The sequence below is a fragment of the Spermophilus citellus genome (assembly GCF_964194105.1).
Source record: "Spermophilus citellus genome assembly, chromosome: 18".
NCBI classification, from domain to species: Eukaryota; Metazoa; Chordata; class Mammalia; order Rodentia; family Sciuridae; genus Spermophilus; species Spermophilus citellus.
This window is the reverse complement of record NC_138200.1, coordinates 52750247-52772152: the sequence shown is the minus strand read 5'-3', so window position 1 is coordinate 52772152 and position 21906 is coordinate 52750247. Positions and strand designations below refer to the sequence as shown.

Genomic DNA, 21906 nt, shown 5'->3' with positions numbered 1-21906 from the left:
CCCCAGGCCAACACTGGCCATTAAAGGACATAAGGACTGCCCTTGTGCAGCTCCCAAGTCAGGGTGGAAAGGATAAGACCAGCCAACTACACCCTCAGAAAGTTAGCTGCTGGAGTCAGCACAGGGTGCTGAGAATGCTGAGAAGATAGGTCAGCACTTTGTCCTCACTAGGCAGAGGGGTTTGGTCTCAGTCCAGAGGGCAGTCGCAAGATATCCAGGGAGGCCCTAAGATAAGGAACTGTAGATCTAAGAGATTTCCCCTTCACCTTTGCACAAATCCAGTCTTCTTTACCATTGGATACCATTGAAAATCCTGCCACCTTCTCCAATCTTACTCACCTCTCCCTCTTGTGCTCATATCAAAACCTTTAGTCGGCTGGGGTTGTGGCTCAATGGTAGAGCACTTGCCTAGTATGTGTGGGGCACTGGGTTAAATTCTCACCATCACATATAAACAAATAAATGAATAAAGGTCCATCAATAACTAATAAATATTAGGAAAAAAACACAACCTTTTATCCCTAAAATATGATGAGTTAAGGGAAAGGCCTCAAAAGTGGGTAAATGGATGTATAAGTGTTGTAGCTACTAGCCCAGAAAGGGGTCTGGGGGTTTTAAGTGGCCTAATTTAAGGTAGGCATGGTCACTAATGGTGGGTAAAGTCTTTAGGCTTATCTAAGGCTCTCAGTCCCAGGCTTTGGGCAGGTTACCACTGAGGTGCAATAAAGTGAGACCATTTGAGGACCAACATATTCAACCAGGACCTTTTTTTTTTTTTAATTTTTTTTAGTTGTTAATAGACCTTTATTTATTTATATATGGTGCCAAGAATCGAACCCAGTGCCTCACACATGTCAGGCAAGTGTGTTACCATTGAGCCCCAGCACCCCAGTCCCTCAACTAGGACCTATGCCAAAAGTCCTCAGTCACCAGACATAAAGTAACCAGCCCCTCCCTACCTGACTCTAGTGAATGAGCCTCTCCCCTATGCCCTCAGAGGCTCCAAACTCCAGCCTCTATCTTAATAGAACTCTATCCCTGCCTGTCCTTCCCCATGGCCCAGCAATGAACCTAACCCTGACGGGGAAGGAGACATCCCCAGGAAAACCACACTGACAGGAGAAAAGATCAATGGCCATTCCCACCGGAGGGGTGGGATTTAGTGCCTCCCCAGTGACAGAGGGGGGCGCTCCACTGGGGCTATTCTGTCTGCGCAGTTCCAAGGCTCTGGGAGGCAGCTGGGATTGAGTATTCTTATCTCAACACAAAAAAGCAAGTGTGGGTGACAGGGAAGGGCAGCACTGGGACTAGGACAAAGCCTCACCCACCAAACCCTTGACTCAGAGACCCATGGAGACAAGGGCTACTGGCTAGAAAGGGGGCCAGACCCTAGGTCAGGTTGCCACAGAGCCATTCGGTTGATCCAAGGGAGATGTAGGGAAGATAGCCTTGGCCCAGAGGGGAATCCTCCCCTCATAGTGCCTAGAAAAGGGGAGGACACACAGCATGTTTACAGAAGAGGAAATGGGGGCGGAGCTGGGCAGAGACCTTTGGTCAGAATGCCCCTCCCAGTAAGTGGGGGAGGCCCCAAGAGATGAGGTAGTGGCTGATTGTTTGCTTCTCACTGCCAAGAGGAAATTAAAGTGAATCTGCCACTTCCTTCTGCCCCAAGTTGGTTGGGGAGGGGGAAGAGAGGGTGTGACCTGTGAATGCAATAGCGAAACTGCTGTCACCCACAGCTTCCAGTGCCCACTATACAAAGCAGGTATTTCACCAGGTCTGAGCTCCAATCACCTTTCAGGCTTAAAGACTGAAGAATCAGATCAACACTCCCCACCCCACTGGGCTGGTCACTTAATGGGGCAGCAGACACCCTAGTCCTTTCCCAAATTCTATTGAATTTACCTTTTTTTTTTTTTTTTTGGTAAGAATTTACTTTTTCTTTCTAAGGAAAGTCAATTAAAACCTAACACCTCATGTTTCCTATGTTAGAATGGGTCTCTTGGACCTTTTTAGGTCAACCCAAGTCTGGTGGGCCTGAAAGTTGATAGCCCATCCCCCAGCTCCATCATACCCATAAGGATATGCAGGGGACATGCTTTGGAAGCTACATTTCTTCACAAAGGGTGGGAGTAGAATAATCATGCTAGGACACAAGTCTGTGTGTGAAGATGCCCAGGGCTGAAGCAGTCAGCCATGGGTAACAGTGGGAAGGTGTCTTTATTGCACTGTACCAATGTCAAATTAGGGATAAACCACCTGAAAAGCTCCTGTTTTCAAAGACAATACTCAAATCACTAGGAACTTGGCCCTGCCAGTCAGAAGAAATGTGATACACACCTGGGCACTCCTTGGCCTGTGTTCCAGACTGATGACCTAGTCCTGGACCTCCTACACTCTTGCCAGGCAGGGCGAGCAAACTGACCAAGTGGCATTTGGTTCATGCTCCAGTATCAAGGCCACCTCAGTGCCACGCCCATGGAGAGGGTTACCATGGCAGGGACAGTAGTCACCAACCTTCCAGGGTTCTCTTTTCACCACTTCCCAATGTCACAAAGGGCTTCTTGCATAGCTCCCTAGGCAGGGCTGGCTCCTGAGTTCTGGGGCCTCCAGAGTCTTGGTCAAGAGCCTCCCGCTTGCGTTTGTACAATGAAAGGCTCTCCTCACCAAGCCGACCCTCAGGGAGGCCCTGGCTCCGCAGACAGACGATGGCTGCAGTCTGTTCCGCCAATTTCTTGGACTTGTCCCTGAGCAGATGAGTAATAGGGAAATAAGACAGGTGGGCAGGTTGCAGGATGAAAAGCCAGGAATTCTTACTCTTATACACCCTTAGCAGAGATTCTGATAAAACTGAATAAAGTGTCATCATGCAGGGACATCAGTGCTCAGGCACACCATCCACCCAACCCTCCCAGACCAATGCTGGATTCAGGACCTCCCACCCCAAGCCTCATACCCTCTGATAAGAAAACTCACCACAAGGTGGACTGGTACTTTTGCTCTGCAACGGTGACAACAGAGCAAAACATGCGATCTAGGGGTCGTTGAACCTGGTACAGAGGACAAAGGAAAAAGGGCTGATTGCCCTCAAGGCCCACCTGCCCCATAGCATCAAAGGCAGGTAAAGGGAAGTACTTCTAACTTAATGCAACTGAAGGCTGTCTATTCATATGCTCCTCCCATGTAAAAGGAGGTGCGTCTTCTAAGGAAAAAAAAGCCACCTATAAAATTAACAATAAAACAATAAATAAATAAAAAAATAAATTTCTGTCATGAACCCAAACAAAGGGCCGTCAAGTCCTTAACTGCCCGCGAATATGGGACCTCCTCCTACTGAGGAGTTTACCAGATGGCAAAGGGGTGAAAGAGGACGTGGGTAGGGACAGAGAAGATACATCTGGAAGACCAGGTGATATGGATGAGTGGATGAGACCTGAAGCAGCAAGGCATATGGGAGGTCACATGCTCCATGCTGAGGGTCTTGGGTTAGATCCTACAGGCACTGGGGAGCTGATAACTTGAGCAAGGGAGACAGAGGTTAGATTTGTGTTGCAAAAGTCACTCTGGCAGAAGGGGACACAAGGCACAGAAGGTACAAGCCTGTCTGGAAGAGGCAGAGCAGCCTAAACAAGGAATGACCAAAAGAAGTGAAGCAAGGTTTTAATCTCAAGGTTTCCACACCACAGGCCCCATGTCTAGGCCCCAGTTCTGTGCCCCACTGGCTAAGGTCCAATCCAAAGATATACGTGCCAAGTTGGACAATAGTCCAAGGTCAGAGGGGAAGGGCTATCAGCAACTGACCCAGCCACAAGCAACTTCTGCATGCCTAGAAGGCAAAGCTAGACACTAGCCAAATAGTCTAGAATTCAGGGTATGAACTGTGGGTGTACTAGGCGATGGCACCACTGGAGGGAGCACCATGGCTGGTTGCAGGGCAGTCACAGCTAGGAACTCACCGTCTCATACACAGGCTGTGCCAACTTCTCTCTCCGGCACCACTCCAGCAGGCACATCTTGGGGGTAATCTGGGGTGGATAGGCTCTCCTATGGAAAGGAGAAGAAGCATTCAGGAACCACTCACCATCTCCGCTCCCCCTCTTACCAATGGTACCACTCAGCTGATAGGGGCTGCAGGAACTGAGACCCCAGGCTGCTGCCTTAAGGATCCTATGCCTACTCCTCTGGGCTCTCCTTCCTTTCCTGCCAGTGGTTGGTAACTAGGTTCTACCTAAAGCGAAGATGGGCTTCAGCATTCTAGGGAAACTGAAGGTGGAAAGAATCCTAAAACTCGATCTTAAAAAACAGTCTTTAAGGGCTGGGGTTGTGGCTCAGCGGTAGAGTGCTTGCCTCGCACATGTAAGACCCTGGGTTTGATCCTCAGCACCACATAAAAATAAATAAACAAAATCAAGATATAGTGTCCGTGTAACTAAAAAATATTTTTTAAAATTATTTTTAAAATAGTCTTTAATAACCAAGAAGGAAGGTCCAATTTGCTTCACAACACAAGATTTCTGAGAGTAGACAAAGGTGAGGAACTTAGCTCAGGATTCTAACTCAATGCCCACTCTGACTCCATCTGCCAAGTGTCAAAATAATCTGTTGCTGCCATGGACACAATGAACTCTGATGTCAGAGTCTGTCTGAGACAGAGTGACAATGTAGGAGGGACATGTTTCAACTTCCCACTGGGAGCTCTCTCTGGCGTGTGACTGCCCAACAGTCGTCCTCTCACCCCCACCACACAGTCTTGCCAGAGAAGACTGGATTCTGGTCTGGGTCCGGGGACTGAAGAAAGGCTCAGATCAGATGGCAGAGGACAAGGATGAGGGCACCATTCAAAGCTGAGTCACAAGCCTGGAGTGGTGTCACGTGTCTGTAATCCCAGTGGCTTAGGAAGCTGAGTCAGGAGGATCCTCAAGTTTTAGGTCAGCCTGTATAACTTAGTGAGACCCCTGACTCAATATAAAAAAATAAAAAGGAATAGGGATATAGTTTAGTGGTAAAGCATCCCAGGTTCAATCGCCAGAACAGGGGTGAGGGGGAAGGAGGTGGGAGAGCTGAGTCACAATCTAAAGTAAAAATAAAGTAAAAATAAGCATGAAGCTACTTCTGCCTAAAGAGGGAACCACAGAGCTGGTGAGGACAGTGGATGTGGGCAGGGATCCAGAGTCAAATGAAGGTGAAGCTCCTATAGCTGTTGGGGAATTCCATGTAGGCAGCTAGCTGCTCAAGGCCAGGGGGAAAGAAGCATAGACTTTTAGGAATAGAAAACAAGTTCCCCTGCCATAAGGGGTGAGAGGGATTGGTCTGGGAAAAAGTAGAGTTTGGTTGCTCTTGAGACAACACGCACATCCTCAAACAGTCCTGCCTAGGCTTTCAGGGACTGTCTTAGCTGAAAATGCCTTCTCTGGGAACAAGTATCCAAACCAAACAAGTATCCAGGGGCTGGGGTTGTGGCTCAGCGGTAGAGTGCTCACCTTGCATGTGTGAGGCCCTGGGTTCAATCCTCAGCACCACACAGAAGTAAACAAATAAAATAAAGGTATTGTGTCCAACTAAAAAATAAATAAATAAATAAACAAACCAAACAAGTATCCAAGGAGATTTGTAGTACCTAAGCATTTGGGGATACTAAAGATTGAACCCAGGGCACTCTACCACTAAACTATCCCCAGCCCTTTTTATTTTTTGAGATAGGGTCTCAGAAGTTGCCCAGGCTGGTCTCAAACTTGTGATCCTCCTGCCTCAGCCTCCCTAGTAGCTGAGATTACAGGCATGTGCCACTGTGCCCAGCACATACAGCAACCAGCATGCTGGCCTAGTCATACTCTGAAGGTACTGGCCCTGGCCCATGCTAAGGCTAAGCTGGAAACCTACCTATCAAACTTGACAGCCATTTTAATGACACCAGAGGTATCTTCAACTGGTTCCCCCACCTTCTCTGCAGTCTTGGCCAAGAGCTCAGCCCTCCGGGCATCCATCTTCTGAGTAGTCTCCTCATAGAAGGCACCAAGGCCAAAGGCATCACTATAAGATGAAGTAGAACAGAGCAGGCACCTTAGTAGAGCAGCATTCAGGGTACTTTAGGAACCCAGGGCCCCACGACTGAGAATCAACTGCACCAAATGCCATGAGGGCCTGGCCAGAACAAAAGCCTCCTGCCCAGCCCATTATTAACCTAGACAGGAAGCTAGAATGAATTTCCCTGAGCAGGGAAGCTGGGCTGGGTGGAAAAGGTCCTAAGGTCACCCCTACTACTTATAGTCTCTCCCCCATTATAACCAGACAAGTGGGTATTCCCAGCAGCTGTGATAGAGTTTCCCTATACTGATTAAGCACCTGGGATTTATGCAGCTTCTTTTTTATGTCAGCCCATGGCAGGAAGAGATGGAGGCCTGACCACTGAGTGGTTCCCAACTTCCCATCTGGCCTCAAAGAGCTGCCATGGACCTAACTGGAACTGAGGTAGGTACCACCAGAGCTGCTGAATTATACTCAGTTTGGAGCTTCCAAGAACCAAGGTCCAGCTACCTAAGCTATTGGAGTAGAGAAAGAATCAATGCCACAAGCCAGGGGCATTGAGAATAATTCTGGCAAATATTTTCCCTCTGGGAGGTATCTTGAGGGCTGGAGGCCCTGCAAGCGGATGGATCTAAGGATGAGATTGGTTCAGAAGGGCTTCTTGGAGGATACAGACAAGGGGAGAGGCTTTCTAGGCAGAGGACCCAGCAGGAGCACAGGTATGGAGGTATGAAAGCAGATAGGTAGACAGGGAGCCATAGGAGCCAGGATTAGGCTAAGCTATGAAGTACCTCCAGTGTCAACCACCTGAGTTGTAGCTACACCAGATCTGGAGGACCAAACAGTGGCCTCTCAAACTGCAATGTAATGGGTGTGGGAACAGGCCCAGGCCAGGGGCTCTATTCAATAGCCCTACCTCTCCTGACTATAGCCTGGCATGTTATGGGATTGTTAATGGAAAAGCCCCTTCCTCCTCAGGAATTCCTAAGCCTATCTTTTGCATTCCTCTAATATACTACTGCCCTACTTCCCAAAACCCTATTGTTGAGATGAGTCTAGGATTAGAACATTCCAAAGCTTTGAAAGTATCCCACTCTATGAGGCAAAACTGTACCATCACCTCACTCCTACACATCACCGTCCAGAAGTTATGTAGCCTGACACCCTGTGGCCATCATAAGGCTCAAGGTCAAGCCTGGGAAACATCTGCAAAGACAGATGGACAGTTCATTGCCCTTCTTACCAAATTTCCTGAGAAGACTGGGCAGCATGGAGCAACCTTCCCTGGGGTGATTCCAACTGTTCCCGCAGCATCTGGCACAAGCAGTACTTGGTATTGGTGTAGTGGTTGTCATACTGCACCGCCTGAGAAGAAAACTGGTGTGAGCCCATCTGCTACCAGCAGGTGCCAAGGCCTGAGCTAGGCTTCAGTGGCAAGAAAAAAGGCTCCAAGGGGCATCAGAGGTATGCTTACAGCCAAGGCAGTGTGACCCCATAAAAGCCATCTACTCCTCCAGCTGGTGGTACAATGTTTGAGAGTCATAGTCAAGGCCCACAATCAGAAATACATTTTCCTGCCTGAGGTCTAGAAGTGCAGGAATCCCCGTCCTGCTTTGGCCACCAAGGACTATGATGGAAAACTGACTACAGGGAAGGGGAACACCAAGGACAGAGGTAAGAGTCTTCTTAGAGCCTGGTGTACCTTCTCTTCTGACATCTTGATTAAGTTCTCTCCAACTTCCCCTACAAGGGTAGGGTACAGCTCCATTTACCAGCATATTTGATATACTATATGTCACTTCATATCTTTATACAAAGTGCAGCTATTATTCCACTCCACAGCCTTGGAAGTGAGTCTCAGGAAGGAAAGATGACTGCCCAAGGGTACCATCGACACCCACATGGTCAAGGATAGGGTAGGAGAGCAATAGTAGATAAAAACTTCAGATTCTCCTCCTAGCCCTTGCTCTCTATAATTATATATTTTAGAATCTCTGCCTGAGTCTTTATCATCAGTGCCTAGGAAGGTGCTATGATGTACTCATGACAAAATGGGAAGTAAGTGGGTAAGCCCCAGCCAGCAGCAGAGCCATGATTCAGCTTATTTGGACCTGAAGACATCTGGCTGGACCAGAAGCCAGCCCTGCTGACACTTAAGTCCACTCTCTTTCTCTGACAACACACCCTCTTGAAAGCTGCCAAGGGACAGTGAAGCAGGAGTAATAACATCACCTTTCACCCAGTGAGCAGACTCAGCACTGCTAAACATGTCTTCTCTGCTATACATCTGCCAGCTGGCCAGAAGAGATGGAAAGCTGACCTGGGACGAGGCAAAGTCCCTTGCCTCTAGCTGACCCAGACCACTGGAGAACTGGTTGTAACCAAACTGCCCAACAGTTCATCCAGAACCTAGGGGATGAGGGCTGTAGCATTGAAGAGAGGAGGCTCTAGGACAGTGGCTTCCCAGCTCTGAACAAAGGCTCAAGTCCTCCTACCATCCCCAGCTTACTCGGCCATGGGAACCCCACATGCATGGCCATAACTTAAAGAGGACGTAAGTAGCTCCATGCAGGTAAGCCCTAGGATTAAAGAAGGTGGAAGCCTGCTCTGAGCAAGAGCTACATTCTCCACCCAGGTCCAATTCACTGAAGAGTTTGAGGACCACTCAGTCTCTGCCTATAGATGTGTAGAAGAGTCCCACAGAGTCCAACTGTTGTGGAAAACAGAACAGGTGTGAACTCATTAAAATTTAAAAAAAAATTCCTTTGCAGGGAAATGCCTCTAGTGCTACCATTATGCTCCCAATGGAAAGAAACTGCTTTAGAAAATTCTGTTCATTAAGTAGAGCATTAAAGTTAGATTATTCCCTAACTCATAGCAAAGCATCCTAGAAATTAGCAATAGAAAAGTTTTAGAAGTGATTTTGACAGATAAGTCAAATCAGGTGAGAAATCTCTATAGAGATAATCTGTCTCTAGCAATGACTACTACAATGGCTCTTCCTGGCTTTGGCTGCACCTGTTCCAACACAGAGCTATGACTGTCTTCAGTGACACAAAACCTCTTTGTCCATGTGCATGGGCATGTGGACATGTGGAGTGTGAGGGAGAAAGAAGACAATATCATGTGTGTGGGGTCTCAGCAGCATCCTGGATCCAGAAGGTCCTTGCTATGACCTCTAAACCTCTGGAAGCTTTAGAAGATGATGATGGGGCACACATCCTAGCATCTTCTCTTCATATGGCAGCTGATGAGACTCAGTGCCACACTCTAAGATCTAAAAAGGAAAGGAGCAGAACAACAGGGGCTGCTGGCCACTGGAGGCCCCCATAAAGTGCTCTCTGAAGGATTGTGGCAGACAGAAATGGGGGTTTTGAAAAAGTGCAGACACGTACATATCTTATGTACTTTTGCATGACCTCCTCCAGGGGCCGCAGACCCTCTTTCAGGAAGATGGATGGGTTCCACATGGCCGCTCGGGCTACCATCACTGAAGAGGCAGCTGTGGCTTGTCGAAATTCCTCTATGTCCAAATGCTGCTGGATGTGTTCATGAGATCCTCCACTGAAAAGCAACAGGAGGGTTAGGTGTGTCTTCATTATGGAACCTACCAGTATTTTCAGAAAAAGGCAACTTCCTGATCTGCCACTCATTAACAGTGGGGTTTTGGCCAAGTCACTTCAGTTATTAGAGCTTCAGCAAAATGGAGATTATAATCTCACTAAGTAAGATAACATATGTAAAGTAATCTAAACCATGGCTGGTATTTATTAGGTATTCCAGACCTTTTACTTTCCTCCTCTTCCCTCATCCAATACAGTAGCAAATGCCAGTCCACATCTGAAGACATGAAATTAAAACACCAAAACTGAGTAGCCACCCATATGTCTTCTAAGTACTGGGTCAAAACCCTGGAAAGGAGGATACACTGGTGATCATGAGGGTCTGGAAGAAGGCCAATTGGGTCATAATTCCCCTTCCTCTGCCCTGATGTTCCAGGATCCTCTCAGAAAGTGCTCTGTCCTCATCTGTTTCATCAGGAAACTGCTGGTAGTCTCTGTCCAGATCTAGTCAAATGGGGCGAGGACCCTCAGATGATAGTAGAAATGACAGGCTCAAGGGTTCTCCAAGCCACCCCCAAAATTTACTACCTGGGGGACACAGTGCCCAGCTGCTCCCCAACCCTTAGTTCTTCCCTCCCACCTATCGGGTATGCCTTTTGTCAGGGCTTCCCTGTATGCAACCTCCCAGACTCCTTTAGGTGCAGGGCTGAACTGAACACAGGCCAGTTCCCCAGTACCAAGTGGGTGTGGCCTCTGGGCTGCTCATCAGTACCTCACACCTGCTGGTCCATATTCCTGGTACTATAACTACCCAGAGTGCTTCTCTGGGTTTCTGTGACCTACATTACTTTCCCTGAGCCAAAGCCCTATGAACATAATCCCCTGCACCATTGCACCATGCACAAGTCACCCTGGGTATGACATTACTTTGCCATCAGTCTGTTTCAGCAGCCACCTTATCACTCTCCCCAAGCTCAGGCATCAGAGGGCCCTGAGCTGCCCTGCATCCTACATTAGCCGCTCACCAGAGCGCAAGTGGCCTGACTTAATTGTTAGTCACTTTTCTGCCTCATTTACCACTCTGCATCTTGCTCCACTTTTTTCCCCCCTTTTCCTTTATGGTCATTTTTTAATGTTCTCATTCCTTTTCTTAAATGCCTGCTCAAGTCCATTCTGAATGAGTTGGGGCGTAAAAAAGTAAACGAGGAAGACGAGAGGCTTACTTGGCTATGACAGGAATGGAGAGGGTTTCAGCAATGGCTTTGATGACTTCACAGCTGACAGGGTGCTGAGGTCGCTCCTCCCGCTTCCTTGGAGACAAAAAAGAGAGAGAGAGAGAGAGAGAGATGGGGCTGAAGGCTGAGTGCTCACCCATGTTTATCTTAGCTAAGACCTACTGTCCTCCCTACTGAACCTCAGGAAGATTAGGTAGCCATGTGGTCATCAAGGACAGATTGCAGGAATGGCCTCCCTAATCTCTAGGGAAGAACTCTGTGATGAGGAGTAGGAGCAGCCGAGGTCCATGCTGAGAAGGCAAGTCCAAATCTCAGAGGCCAGCAGGCAAGGCATGACTGCAGGAGGCCAATGTAAATGGCTTGGCAACCAAGGTCATGCTGCTTTCCCTGACTTCCCCTTGCCTCCACCAGAGATGAGAGACAGTGCTATAAGAATGCTGCCCCGACTGTCCCAGTCTTATCCTAAGGGACTGGGAACAGCTGCTACTGCTCAGACTGATCACTCCCACACAGCTGCCTGTGCTGAAGCCAAGTTCCACAGCTGATCCTGGGGAAAAGCACCTGACACCGGGTAGGCCCTGTTCCCAGGGCAGCCAGGGCAAGCCACAGAGCTTGGCTGTCATGATAAACCACAGGGGAAGCAGGACATGACCCAAGGCCCCTCCTTCCAAAGTTGACTGAAAGCAGTTCTTGTGCATGAGTGAGCAAGTCTTAGGGACTCTGAGGCAACGCCTGACCCATGTTCAGAGATAAGCAGGCAAGGTGGTTGACAGGTCTTTTCTGAGTGTGTCCCCTCTGCTACATTCCTGAATTCCTCAGAAGGTCCTGCCAACTCAGCTTCCACCTCTGTCTCCTTGTATCCCCAGCTAATTTTAGCCCATCCTCAACAGCTCTAGTGGTCAGAAAGTCTTTCCTAAAACTAACCCAAATCTGTCTTCCTACTGCTTCTGGTAAAAGCCTCTTTGGTGGATTGCAAGTTCAAGGCCAGTCTCAGCAATTCAGTGAGACCTTGTCTCAAAACAAATTAAAAAAACAAAAAAGAACTAGGGGTGGAGCTCAGTGGTAAAGCACCCCGGGTTCAATCCCAGCACCAAAAAATAAATAAATAAATAAATAAATAAATAAAAATCTTCCTTTATTAAGAGAATAATGCCAGGCTATGGCCAGGCTATGTGCCAAGGGTTTTATTTACAATCTCATAAACAGTTCATGACAGAATTATAAAAAAGAAATTATTTTCATTTCCATATTAGGACTGTGGCACTCAGAGAAGTGATTCCCCAAAGGATATACAACTAATAAGCTGCAGACATAGGATTTGGCACCAAGCAATTTTAGCCCAAAGCCTACTGCCCAAGAAAGGAGAGCATGTAAATTCATGTGTGGCTCTCACCTCCCCATATGCCTTCAATCTGAGTAGCTCTGCTTTTTGTGGTATATATGGACCTCTGGATGCCCTCTGAAAAGGCTGTCAAAATGACAACCAGCAACTTGGATTCTTCCATAAGAGTCCTGAGCCCAAAAGGTACATTTCTTAGAGACAAGAAGTCACCAGCCAAAGTCTGTTGTCTGGGGTTCCTTATGAAAGGACATCCTGAGCACAGGGAGCAGATTTGACTGGGAAACCAAAAGCAGCCTTCAGAAACACCTTGGCTCTCTTAAAGGAACACATTAGCTACAAAGCAGCAATGTCTTCAAAAGAACAGCCATTTTTCCAGGAGTGGTGGCATACTGTGGAATGGAAGTGGAAGGCTGAGGCAGAAGGATCACAAGTTCAAGGTAAGCCTCTGCAACTCAGCAAGACCCTAAGCAACTATAAGACCCAGTTTCAAAATAAAAAATAAAAAGGGCTAGTGAAGTGGTCCAGTGATGGAGCACCCCTGGGTTCAATCTCTAGTACCACAATAAATGAATGAATAGCCATCTGTTTGGGGTCATTCCAGGGAGAAGCCATTGCTTTATTAAGTCAAAAGAAAACATTCAGAGTGAGAGTTCTAATTCCACCACTTTCTGTCTGCATGATACAGGTTTGAGCAAATCACTTCATCTCTACAACTTCAATATCAATGTGGATGGGGAGTTTCTCTTTCTCTGTGTCTCTCAAGCTCAGAGCAGGGCCTAGCACCAATACGTGCTCAATAAAAGAAACAGACAAATGCAAGCCCATTCAAGGAGTAAGGAGTCTGAGTGCCCTCTGAACTCACAGGTTGTCAAAGAGTTGGGCAGAGGCAGGCAAAATACGTAAGTGAGAGACTATAAAAATGGCTGAGGAATCTCTCAGCCAGTCAGTCTCTAAAAAGGCAATCACTCACCTCCCATGAACTGTGATGGCAGCAATGCCAGTCCTTTCTATCCGTTTCACAAGGTTCAAGGTATCTTCTAGCTGAGGAAGATCACAAGAGTGGTTACTGGGGCCCCAGTGTTATAGCTGCTGGCTCCTAAATTGGGCTCAACTCTACTCCCTCCACCAAACCTAATTCATCCCTCATGAATCATTCACAATCCCCAAATCCAACATCACCTGAGAGAACAGACCTTGAGATAATAGAATACAATACTTACTGAAGGCAGAATACGGATCTTGCAGGTCACAGGTCTGCGCGTCCCTTTAACAAGGGTGCTGAGGATCTGCAAAGAGGAGCACACAGGAGCACCTACCTCTTCTAGAACAAACTTCCACACTGCTTGTGTACTGCTACAGATCTATGCATTTCAGGGGCACAGAGAGTTCATGTATGCACAATGTATATATCAATCTGTTACACACATACACATGGAATACTCCATGAGGCAAGGAATGTGCCTCTGTTCTATGCTACAGCCCCAACACCAGTGATCCCTGCCTGGCACAAAATGGTATGTATGTACTTGTTAAATACACTGAATGAACTAGGGAGTGAATGGATCTGCATGCATTCCTGTGTGGAATGCAGTAATCTTTTGCCAGGTTCAAGCATCAGAATTACCTGAATAGCTTAAAAAACACAAATTCTTATATTCTATCCTGTTATTTCTATAGGGGCAGGGCTTAGGAATATGTGTTTCTAACCAACACACTCTGTTTTCAATATGATTTTGAGGCACAGCCCTGGATAAGAACAGGCTGGCAACTTCTCCCCTGGATGAAGGGAAGGAAATGTTCCCTGAGTGCGTCCTGAGCCCTGCAGAGTGAGGAAGCAGGAAGGCCTTTAAAGGCCTGGGCCCTTGCACTCCTCTTTGGAGATGTCAGATATACAGGAATAAAACTGGCAAAAAAAAAAAAAAAAAGGGACAACATTTTCAACAAGCTAAAAAGTGTTTATTGCATAATAATTGAAAAGGATTTCAAAAAAAGATCAAGAAGCCATACAGGAAAGTGAGGTAGCAAGACCTGACCTCACAAGAATCAGAGATCGAGAGAGATGCAAATGACACTGCATGGCTGTGACATTGCTATCTTCTTCCCAAATAAAAAATGTCAACCCAGGCAAGTTGGAAGCAGGGTAATCTCAAGGACTTTCCCAGAACTGAACCTCTGTTCAGCAGAGGAGATACCTAGGTGACTGCTGCCAGTCTTCTAGACTGGCGGGGCAGCAGAAAGCAGAGAACGAACAGAGGAGGACTTTTTCTCAGGGACAGGCTAAGGTAGCCACTCTGGAAGATAACAGACCAAGAGACTGGGCTGACCAGTGGATGGCTCATGAGCAAGACAGGGCCTGCTGGACCAGGCAAAATTGATAGGCAGGCAGGAACAGTCCAGTCCACAGGTGCTGCCTCAGGAGACTGGGCCTGAGGTCCTAAGGACACCCTGGCAGGTCTTAAAAGGGCACTGCCAGGTCCATCATGACACAATAAAAATTCTTACTCTCCTTCTATCTCTGGCTCAAGGCAACACCTATCGACAGTTCCCTTGCAAGCACTCACTTGGAATCCTCTGATATTTGGTAATTTAAGAAGCACCAGCTGGTCTGATCCAATGCTCTGTTTTACAGGACTTCCTTTTAGTGTATTTTAACCAAGTAGAATAGAATTTCTCTTCATTTCATGTTAAGGACAAGGAAGGAGATTAGGTAACCAAAAGCCCTAACCACTTGCAAGGGCAGCACTGAGGGGAAACAGCAACTGGAGGCAGTCCTCCAGCCAGGCTCTAGCATGAAACTCTTCTGGACACAACTCTCCAGGTCCACATCACACCACATGTCCCGTTGAAGATCTCTGGGGATAAAGGACAAGAGGCAAGCCTATATCTGAGTGGAGAAGCAGAACATCAACCCAAGGCTTGCCTCACCAGATCAACTGGCCTCCTGGGAAAAAGCAGCCCTATCTCCCCAGGTTGTTGAGGAGGAAGCAGGTGGGAAGATTGGAAGCCACAGGCTTGGGTATCAGTGAGACCAGAGTTCAAGTTCTGGGCCTGCTCACTGGTAGCTATGACTCAAGAAACTTCACTCACACAAATGATACCGTGGACAGCCAGAAGATGCACAGAAAACTTGGATGGGGGTGAGACCATATATCACTAAGAGCTACAGTCTAAAACTGAGGGTCTAAATCCAGGGAAAGTATACCAGCATTACCTAGTGGAACCTTTTTTCAATAGACTGATATCCCCCATCCCTATCTACTCCAAGGTTAGAGAATTCAACAGATAGCATCTGTTTTTTTCAATTGAGATAAAATTTATATACGATAAAATCTGCCACCTTAGGCCCAGTATGTTGGCACACACCCGTAATCCCAGCAATTTGGGAGTCTGAGCAGGAGGATCACAAGTTCAAGGCCAGCCTGGGGAACTTAATGAGACTCTGTCTCAAAATAAAAAAATAAAAAGGGCTAGGTATATAGCTCAGTGACAGAGTATTCCCAAGTACAATACCTAGTACCACCCCCCCAAAAAAAATTTGCCCTTTTTAAGTGTATAGTTCAGTGGTATTAGTTCAGTGGTATTACTAAGTATTTTCAAAGTTTTTCCAGACCTCACACAAACATCTTTATTTTGAGAAAATTTCAGCAGGTGGTCCTGAGATGCTCCCACGATGAAATCAGGGTCCTAAAACACCAAGCCTGGAACACAAAGCTCAACCACTCACCCAAACTGCTAGTACAATCTGTGCTTAAATTGAATCCAGCCCCCCATGCAAAAATCACATTGGATTTTGTAGGAGAAGTCTGCAACCCTGCAACTTCCCCTCCATGAGGCAAACCCCATTTAGCCAACCCATATGATTCCCTCACCGGAGAAGAAACAGAATGAACTAAGCATCTGGAATGCATCTCTACTGCTTCATAAACAAATGTACCTCATTCAAAGAGGAACGTCAGAAAGGATAGAGCCAGCAGCATTGGTCGGAGAAACCAGGTCAAAGGATAAGAAAATGCCCATGTGCTGAGGACCCCTCTCTTAACTGCTTTGACATCATGGCTATCCATTTCCACTCCATCTTGCACATGGGTGTCTCACTGGAAGTTCCAAACTCCGCTGCCTATTGAACTGTGGTTAGATATTTAAAAATGAAGCCAGGCACCTTTAATGGAAGATGTCATTGAGAAGGGGCACAGACGCTACATTAGGAATCACAAGACTATGACTCCGAAGTTGGCACTGCCTGCCTCTTATTTGTAATATGATCTTGAAGAAAATAATTTTTCTCTCTGTGTGCTTTATTTTTCTGTTTTTGTTTTGTTTTGTTTGGGGGGGGGTTGTTGCTGTTGTTTTTGTTTTTTATTGGTACTAGGGATTGAACCTAAGGGCCCTTACCACTAAACCATATCCCAAGACCCCCTTTTTTTTTATTTTTAAGACAGAGTCTCAATAGGTTGCTTATAACCTCAATAAGTTGCTGTGGCTGGTTTCAAACTTGTGATTCTCCTGCCTCAGCCTCCCAAGCTGCTGGGAGTGTGCCACCACTCATGACTAGTTGATTACTTTTGATCAAAATGAGATTGTAATTGGGCATGGTAGTGTATGCCAACAGTCCCATTTATTTGGAAGACTGAGGCAGAAGATCTCTTAAGCCCATGAGTTGAGAACAGCCTGGGCAACACAGTAAGATTGCTTTAACAACAACAACAATAAAAAGCAGCAGCAGCTAATGAATGCCTGCCCTGTGTACCTCAAGGGGTTTCAGGGACAAATAAAATAACATTGGAATATGCTTTGAAAGGAAACTACCCTAGAAATGGTAAGGATACATTATATGCAGGTTAGAGGAACATCATATGTGGCTGTATGTGGGAAAAATCAGAAGGAATCCAGCCAGCACATATTGTGGTCCTCTTATATCCCAGAGACAGCTGGACAGAAAGAATAAACACGGTTGAACAGCAACAGCCAGAACAAACCAGGGCAGCTCTTACTGGTAGTATCTGAGTCCCAAGTAACTCTAATCTGCAGGAAGCACCATGAGGCTCAAATCCTGGACAAGAAAGTAGGGATGGTGAATGAAAAGCAAAACAAAGGAGCTACGATCAGCAACAAGCTGACAGCTGATGAGCTGGGAAAGGAAAGGAAGGGAAAAGGTACACATGGTATGATATGGCATAATATCACCCCCACAACCCCTAGCAGCCCATAGCACTAGATAGCAAATACCAACCTGACCCAGGGGACTCATTAAGCCTTTCTGCAAAATCACCACAGAAAGGGAAATAAAGAAAGACTAACTTCAGCTTGCTTCATGGGACCCTGACCTGGCTTGCTCTCAAAGAACTGATGAGACTCCAATGGTATGGAGGGGAACCCTCCTGCTACTCTCATCCAGGCCCCTTAGAGAGGACAATCTACCCACCCCCCAAACACACACACACACACACACACACACACACAGAGCCTACCCTCACCAAAGGTGGTCTAGCCTCTGCTCTCATGAGCATCCTAGAAAGGAGAGAGACAACAGAGGAGTCTCTAGCCCAGTCTTCAGGCTCTCTGGCTCTTAGTTGACAGGGCCCAAGTTCCAGGCTTTTATACAACTCAAGGCTGCTGTACGCTGGCTCAAGGGTTTCCAAACCTGGCTGCATGTCAAAACCATTGGGAAGCTTTTTATTTAGGTGGGGAATGAGGGTACAAGGTATTGAACTCAGAGGCATTTGACCACTGAGCCACATCCCCAGCCCAATTTTGTATTTTATTTAGAGACAGGGTCTCACTGAGTTGCTTAGGGCCTTGGTAAAACTGCTAGGGCCAACTTTTGAACTTTTGTTCCAGTGTCATAATAAACTAAACCTGCCATCTTCCAGCAGTTTGGGTGAGTGGGTGAGCTTTGTGATCCAGGCTGGGTGTTTTAGGACCCTGATTTCATCGTGGGAGCATCTCAGGACCACCTGCTGAAATTTTCTCAAAGAAAATTTGTGTGAGGTCTGGAAAAACTTTGCACACCTGTAATCCCGAGCCACTGGGATTACAGGTGTGCATCAGTACGTCTAGCACTGGGAAGCTTTCTAAAAAATTTCCAGGCCGCAAATGGATAGACTAAGGAAACTTCAATAAATCTGGAATGGGGAGAGAGGCATTCTAGGCAACTCTAGTTCATAGCCATGTTTTGAGGACGCTGCTTTCACTCATGCAGAACTTACGTTCTCAATCTTGTCAGGATCTGACAGCAAAGCAGCTCCCATTCCTCCCTAAAGAGAACAAGAAGAAAGGTCTGCTTTAAGTTGGAGGAGGATACTCCTTGGCTCCTGCCCGCCCCCACCTCCTATGGTAACATGGTATGCAAACCTTGTAACCAAGGTCCATTAACAACTGGCATTTTCCTAAACAAGTAGGAAGACAGCAAGATTCATGCCTATAATCACAAGGTCAGGAATCTGATGAATTCTAAAGTCACCACAATGATGCCCTTGGCAAAACCCATGGATCTCTAGAAGTAGGCTCCACAGAATTTCTGGCTGGATGTCTTGGCTTATGCCAATAATCCCAGTGGCTTGGGAGGCTGAGGCAGAAGGTCAACAAGTTCAAGATCAGTCTCACCACATAGCCAGGCCCTAAGCAATTTATGGAGACCCTGTCTCAAAATAAAAAATAAAATAAAATAATATAAAAGGAATAGAGATGTGGTTTGATGTTTAAGTACACCTGGATTTTTTTTAAAGAAAAAAAATTCTTTTTCAGGTCTCAGTGTCATAATAAACTAAACCTGCCATCTTCCAAGACCTTAAAAGACAATGGATCCTCCTTAAGTGATGAGATTTAAATACTCCTTCCTCACATACCCAATACTTGCTTTAGTACCAACACTAAAGTCTTGCAGGGACACAAACATTGTCCAGGCCCTTCTCCTTAGCCAGCAACAATGTCCCAGTCTTGAGGATCCAGATACATGCCAAACAAACAAAAATACCAGAAAACAGAAACTGCATATCTGAAACACTTAAAACTCAACCCTAACAATAATGTTTGTCTCGTTATAATAGGATTATTACCAATAATTTTCTTGCCCTTTTTTTCCTCTGCAGTACTGAGAATTGAATCTAGGCTTGCCCTACCACTGAACTCAGCCTCCCAAAGAGCTGTGATTATTGGCATAAGCCACCATACCTAGCTCTTGTTACAATTTTCTATATTTCCCATGTTCTAGACATTACAATAAATTACTTTAGTAATCAGTATCTCATGGGAGGGTAAAAGAGAATGAAATCTTTGAAACTCTGAATGAAGGGGAAAGCAAACCCAATAAATACAGTATACATATTGCATACTAATGAATGCTCAAAGCATGTGCTCAGAGATTTAAGTTCGGATGTTACAGTTTAATTTCACATCAAGGATGACAGATTCAATCAGAGGGAAAATTAAATCACCACAGACTTCCAGGTGCATTAATGCATACCTATACTGCCAGCAGCTTAGAAGAGTAAGCAAGGAAGATCACAAGCTCAAAGTGGGCTTCAGTGACTTGGTGAGACTCTTGTCTCAAAATTAAAAACAAAAAGGGCTGGGAATGTGATTAAACATCCTGTGGTTCAATCCCTGGCACCAAAAAAAAAAAAAAAAAAAGAGTCACCTCAGACTTGGCTAGGCTTGCATTTTGAGAATTGGCAGGGTGGAGGAGCCAATAGCTCTGCATTTGAGGGCCACAGATACAAGACTTAGACGTCTCAAGGAAGCCCGGGAACTCACCCAGCTCCATCTATCTTTCACCCCTCATACACAAAATCCAGCCCATCCTTATGGAATCACAGAATCTAAAATTCAAGTTCACTGGCCCTTCCACAGCAATTTTTCACAATAGAATTCCCTTCCTTCCTTCCTTTCTAACTTTTTTTCTTTTTTTGAATAGATAATACACTAAACATATGAGAGATTCAAAACATAAAAAAGTAAAGATTCCCCCTACTTAAGGAACAAGAGACTTTTCAACCTATACTTTTTTTTTTTTTTTGTATTGGGGGTCCTTTACCAAATCTCCCATCCATTTTTTTAATATAATTTTTAAGTTAAAAACGAACACAAAACATGGTTTTACTTATTTATTTTAATGAGAAGCTAAGGATCAAACTGAGTAATTCACATGTTAGGCAAGTGCTCTACCACTAAGCTGCAACCCCAGACCGTCCCCATCCTTTGTGAGACAGGGACTCCCTAAGCTGCTGAGGTTGGCCCCAAACATGAGATCTGAAGGCATGGGCCAGTTGCTAATTTAAGGCGGAATCCCGGACTCTCTCACCACCATCACCAGTTCCAGGCTCCACTGCATTAAGCTTCATGTCAGACAAACATTTATGAGGCTGAAGAGAACAAATAAGGTGACAAGTTGGTGCAGATCCTCAAGCAGCATGACAAAGCAGACAAGACTGGATCCTCAGGAACAGTCCTGGTGTTCTATAACAGTTCCAGCACTGTGAACTGACTGGGATAATATTCTGGATGACCACAAGATCAAACACTTAAGGTTTCAGGGGCAAATGCCAGCTTCAATGAGGGCAGGTATCTTCCAGTGCTTCAGGAAGGGCTCCCAAGACATACTGCCCTACACAGATGTAGCTTCTCAGAGACTAGACAGCACCCATGTAGAGCTCTTGTCAATGATGATTTTCCCCTTCACAGAGCAAGGAGGGTGAGCCGTGTTGGGAGTGAGGTGCCAGGTGCAGTCATCAGCTTTATGACCCATCCGTGAGCTGTGAAGCTGGTTCAGAAGATTGAACTAGCAGCTGTACAAAGAAGGCAGCTTCCAGGAGGAGCTTCCTCAGTGAGAGCACACTGGCTTCAGCAAACCTGATTTTGGCTAACTAAAATGGGATTCTGGATTAGGGATCTTTCCTGGTGTCCTGGGAGGTTGAACACACTTGTCAGCTAGGGTGCCCTTAATGCCTCTCAGGGCCTGGGAGCTGCTTGTTGTTTTGAAAGATGAGCTACTGGCCAGTATTGGAGTAATTGAGCATTGGACCATAGTAGCATAGTCTTTCACATAAAATGTGAAGAATAAAATGCATTTTTGATTTTCTGTCATGTCATGATTTCTAGCAATAAATGATGTTTTCATGGGCTGCCTTAACTATAATTATCATGGGGCAGAATTCAATGTACTTAATAATTCATGTTCCAAATTGCCTCCTATAGAACAAAGAATCAGCTGAGTTTATTTTCTTTTTCTTGAATGACTACACATGGTTTATTTTCCTTTTTTGAAGAACGGGGACTGAAATGATAATGTGGTAATTTTGTAATGTCATTTTGTCATGAAGATGTTTCAAATTTTACATTAAAATGGGCCTGTCATTCCTGCTTTATAAATTCAATGGAGGCTCTCATTTTCCTTGGAGCACCTTTAACATCTTTCTCATTGTCCACCAGCTTGAAATGTAACAAGTTTGCCAAATTAGCTATAAATCTGGAGCCCCAATATGAACAACATGAAACCCTACTGTTGAGCAGACTTCTACACTACCTGTGTGACTTTGGATAGGGCCCTTAACATGTGCTTCAGACCTAACTTCTAAGAAGGAGAGGGTGCAAAGAATTTGTTTTTCATTTTTTTTGTGGAGCCGAAGATCAAACCCATGGCCTCACACATGCTAGGCAAACACTTCATGGCTCTACAATTCCCAGGCACTGTGACACACGCCTGTAATCCCAGCACCTCAGGGTCTATAATCCCAGCACCTCAAGG

At 45.9% G+C, this 21906-nt stretch overlaps 1 protein-coding gene across 10 annotated transcripts in view; it reads right to left on the bottom strand.

Moving 5' to 3' along the window:
• Nucleotides 1-2160: 2160 nt before the first annotated feature.
• DUS2 (dihydrouridine synthase 2) overlaps nucleotides 2161-21906 on the bottom strand; it is a 104734-nt gene continuing 84988 nt past the window's right edge. For all 10 annotated transcript variants that reach the window (XM_081273896.1, XM_081273893.1, XM_081273895.1 and 7 more), the window contains 10 exons: nucleotides 18371-18418; nucleotides 13385-13450; nucleotides 13135-13205; nucleotides 10811-10897; nucleotides 9420-9588; nucleotides 7268-7389; nucleotides 5881-6030; nucleotides 3957-4044; nucleotides 2977-3050; nucleotides 2161-2747 (listed from right to left, as the gene is read on the bottom strand). In XM_081273896.1, coding sequence (XP_081130022.1) covers nucleotides 2510-2747; nucleotides 2977-3050; nucleotides 3957-4044; nucleotides 5881-6030; nucleotides 7268-7389; nucleotides 9420-9588; nucleotides 10811-10897; nucleotides 13135-13205; nucleotides 13385-13450; nucleotides 18371-18418 — 1113 coding nt within the window. In that variant the 3' untranslated portion in view covers nucleotides 2161-2509. The remainder of the gene's footprint in view (nucleotides 2748-2976; nucleotides 3051-3956; nucleotides 4045-5880; nucleotides 6031-7267; nucleotides 7390-9419; nucleotides 9589-10810; nucleotides 10898-13134; nucleotides 13206-13384; nucleotides 13451-18370; nucleotides 18419-21906) is intronic.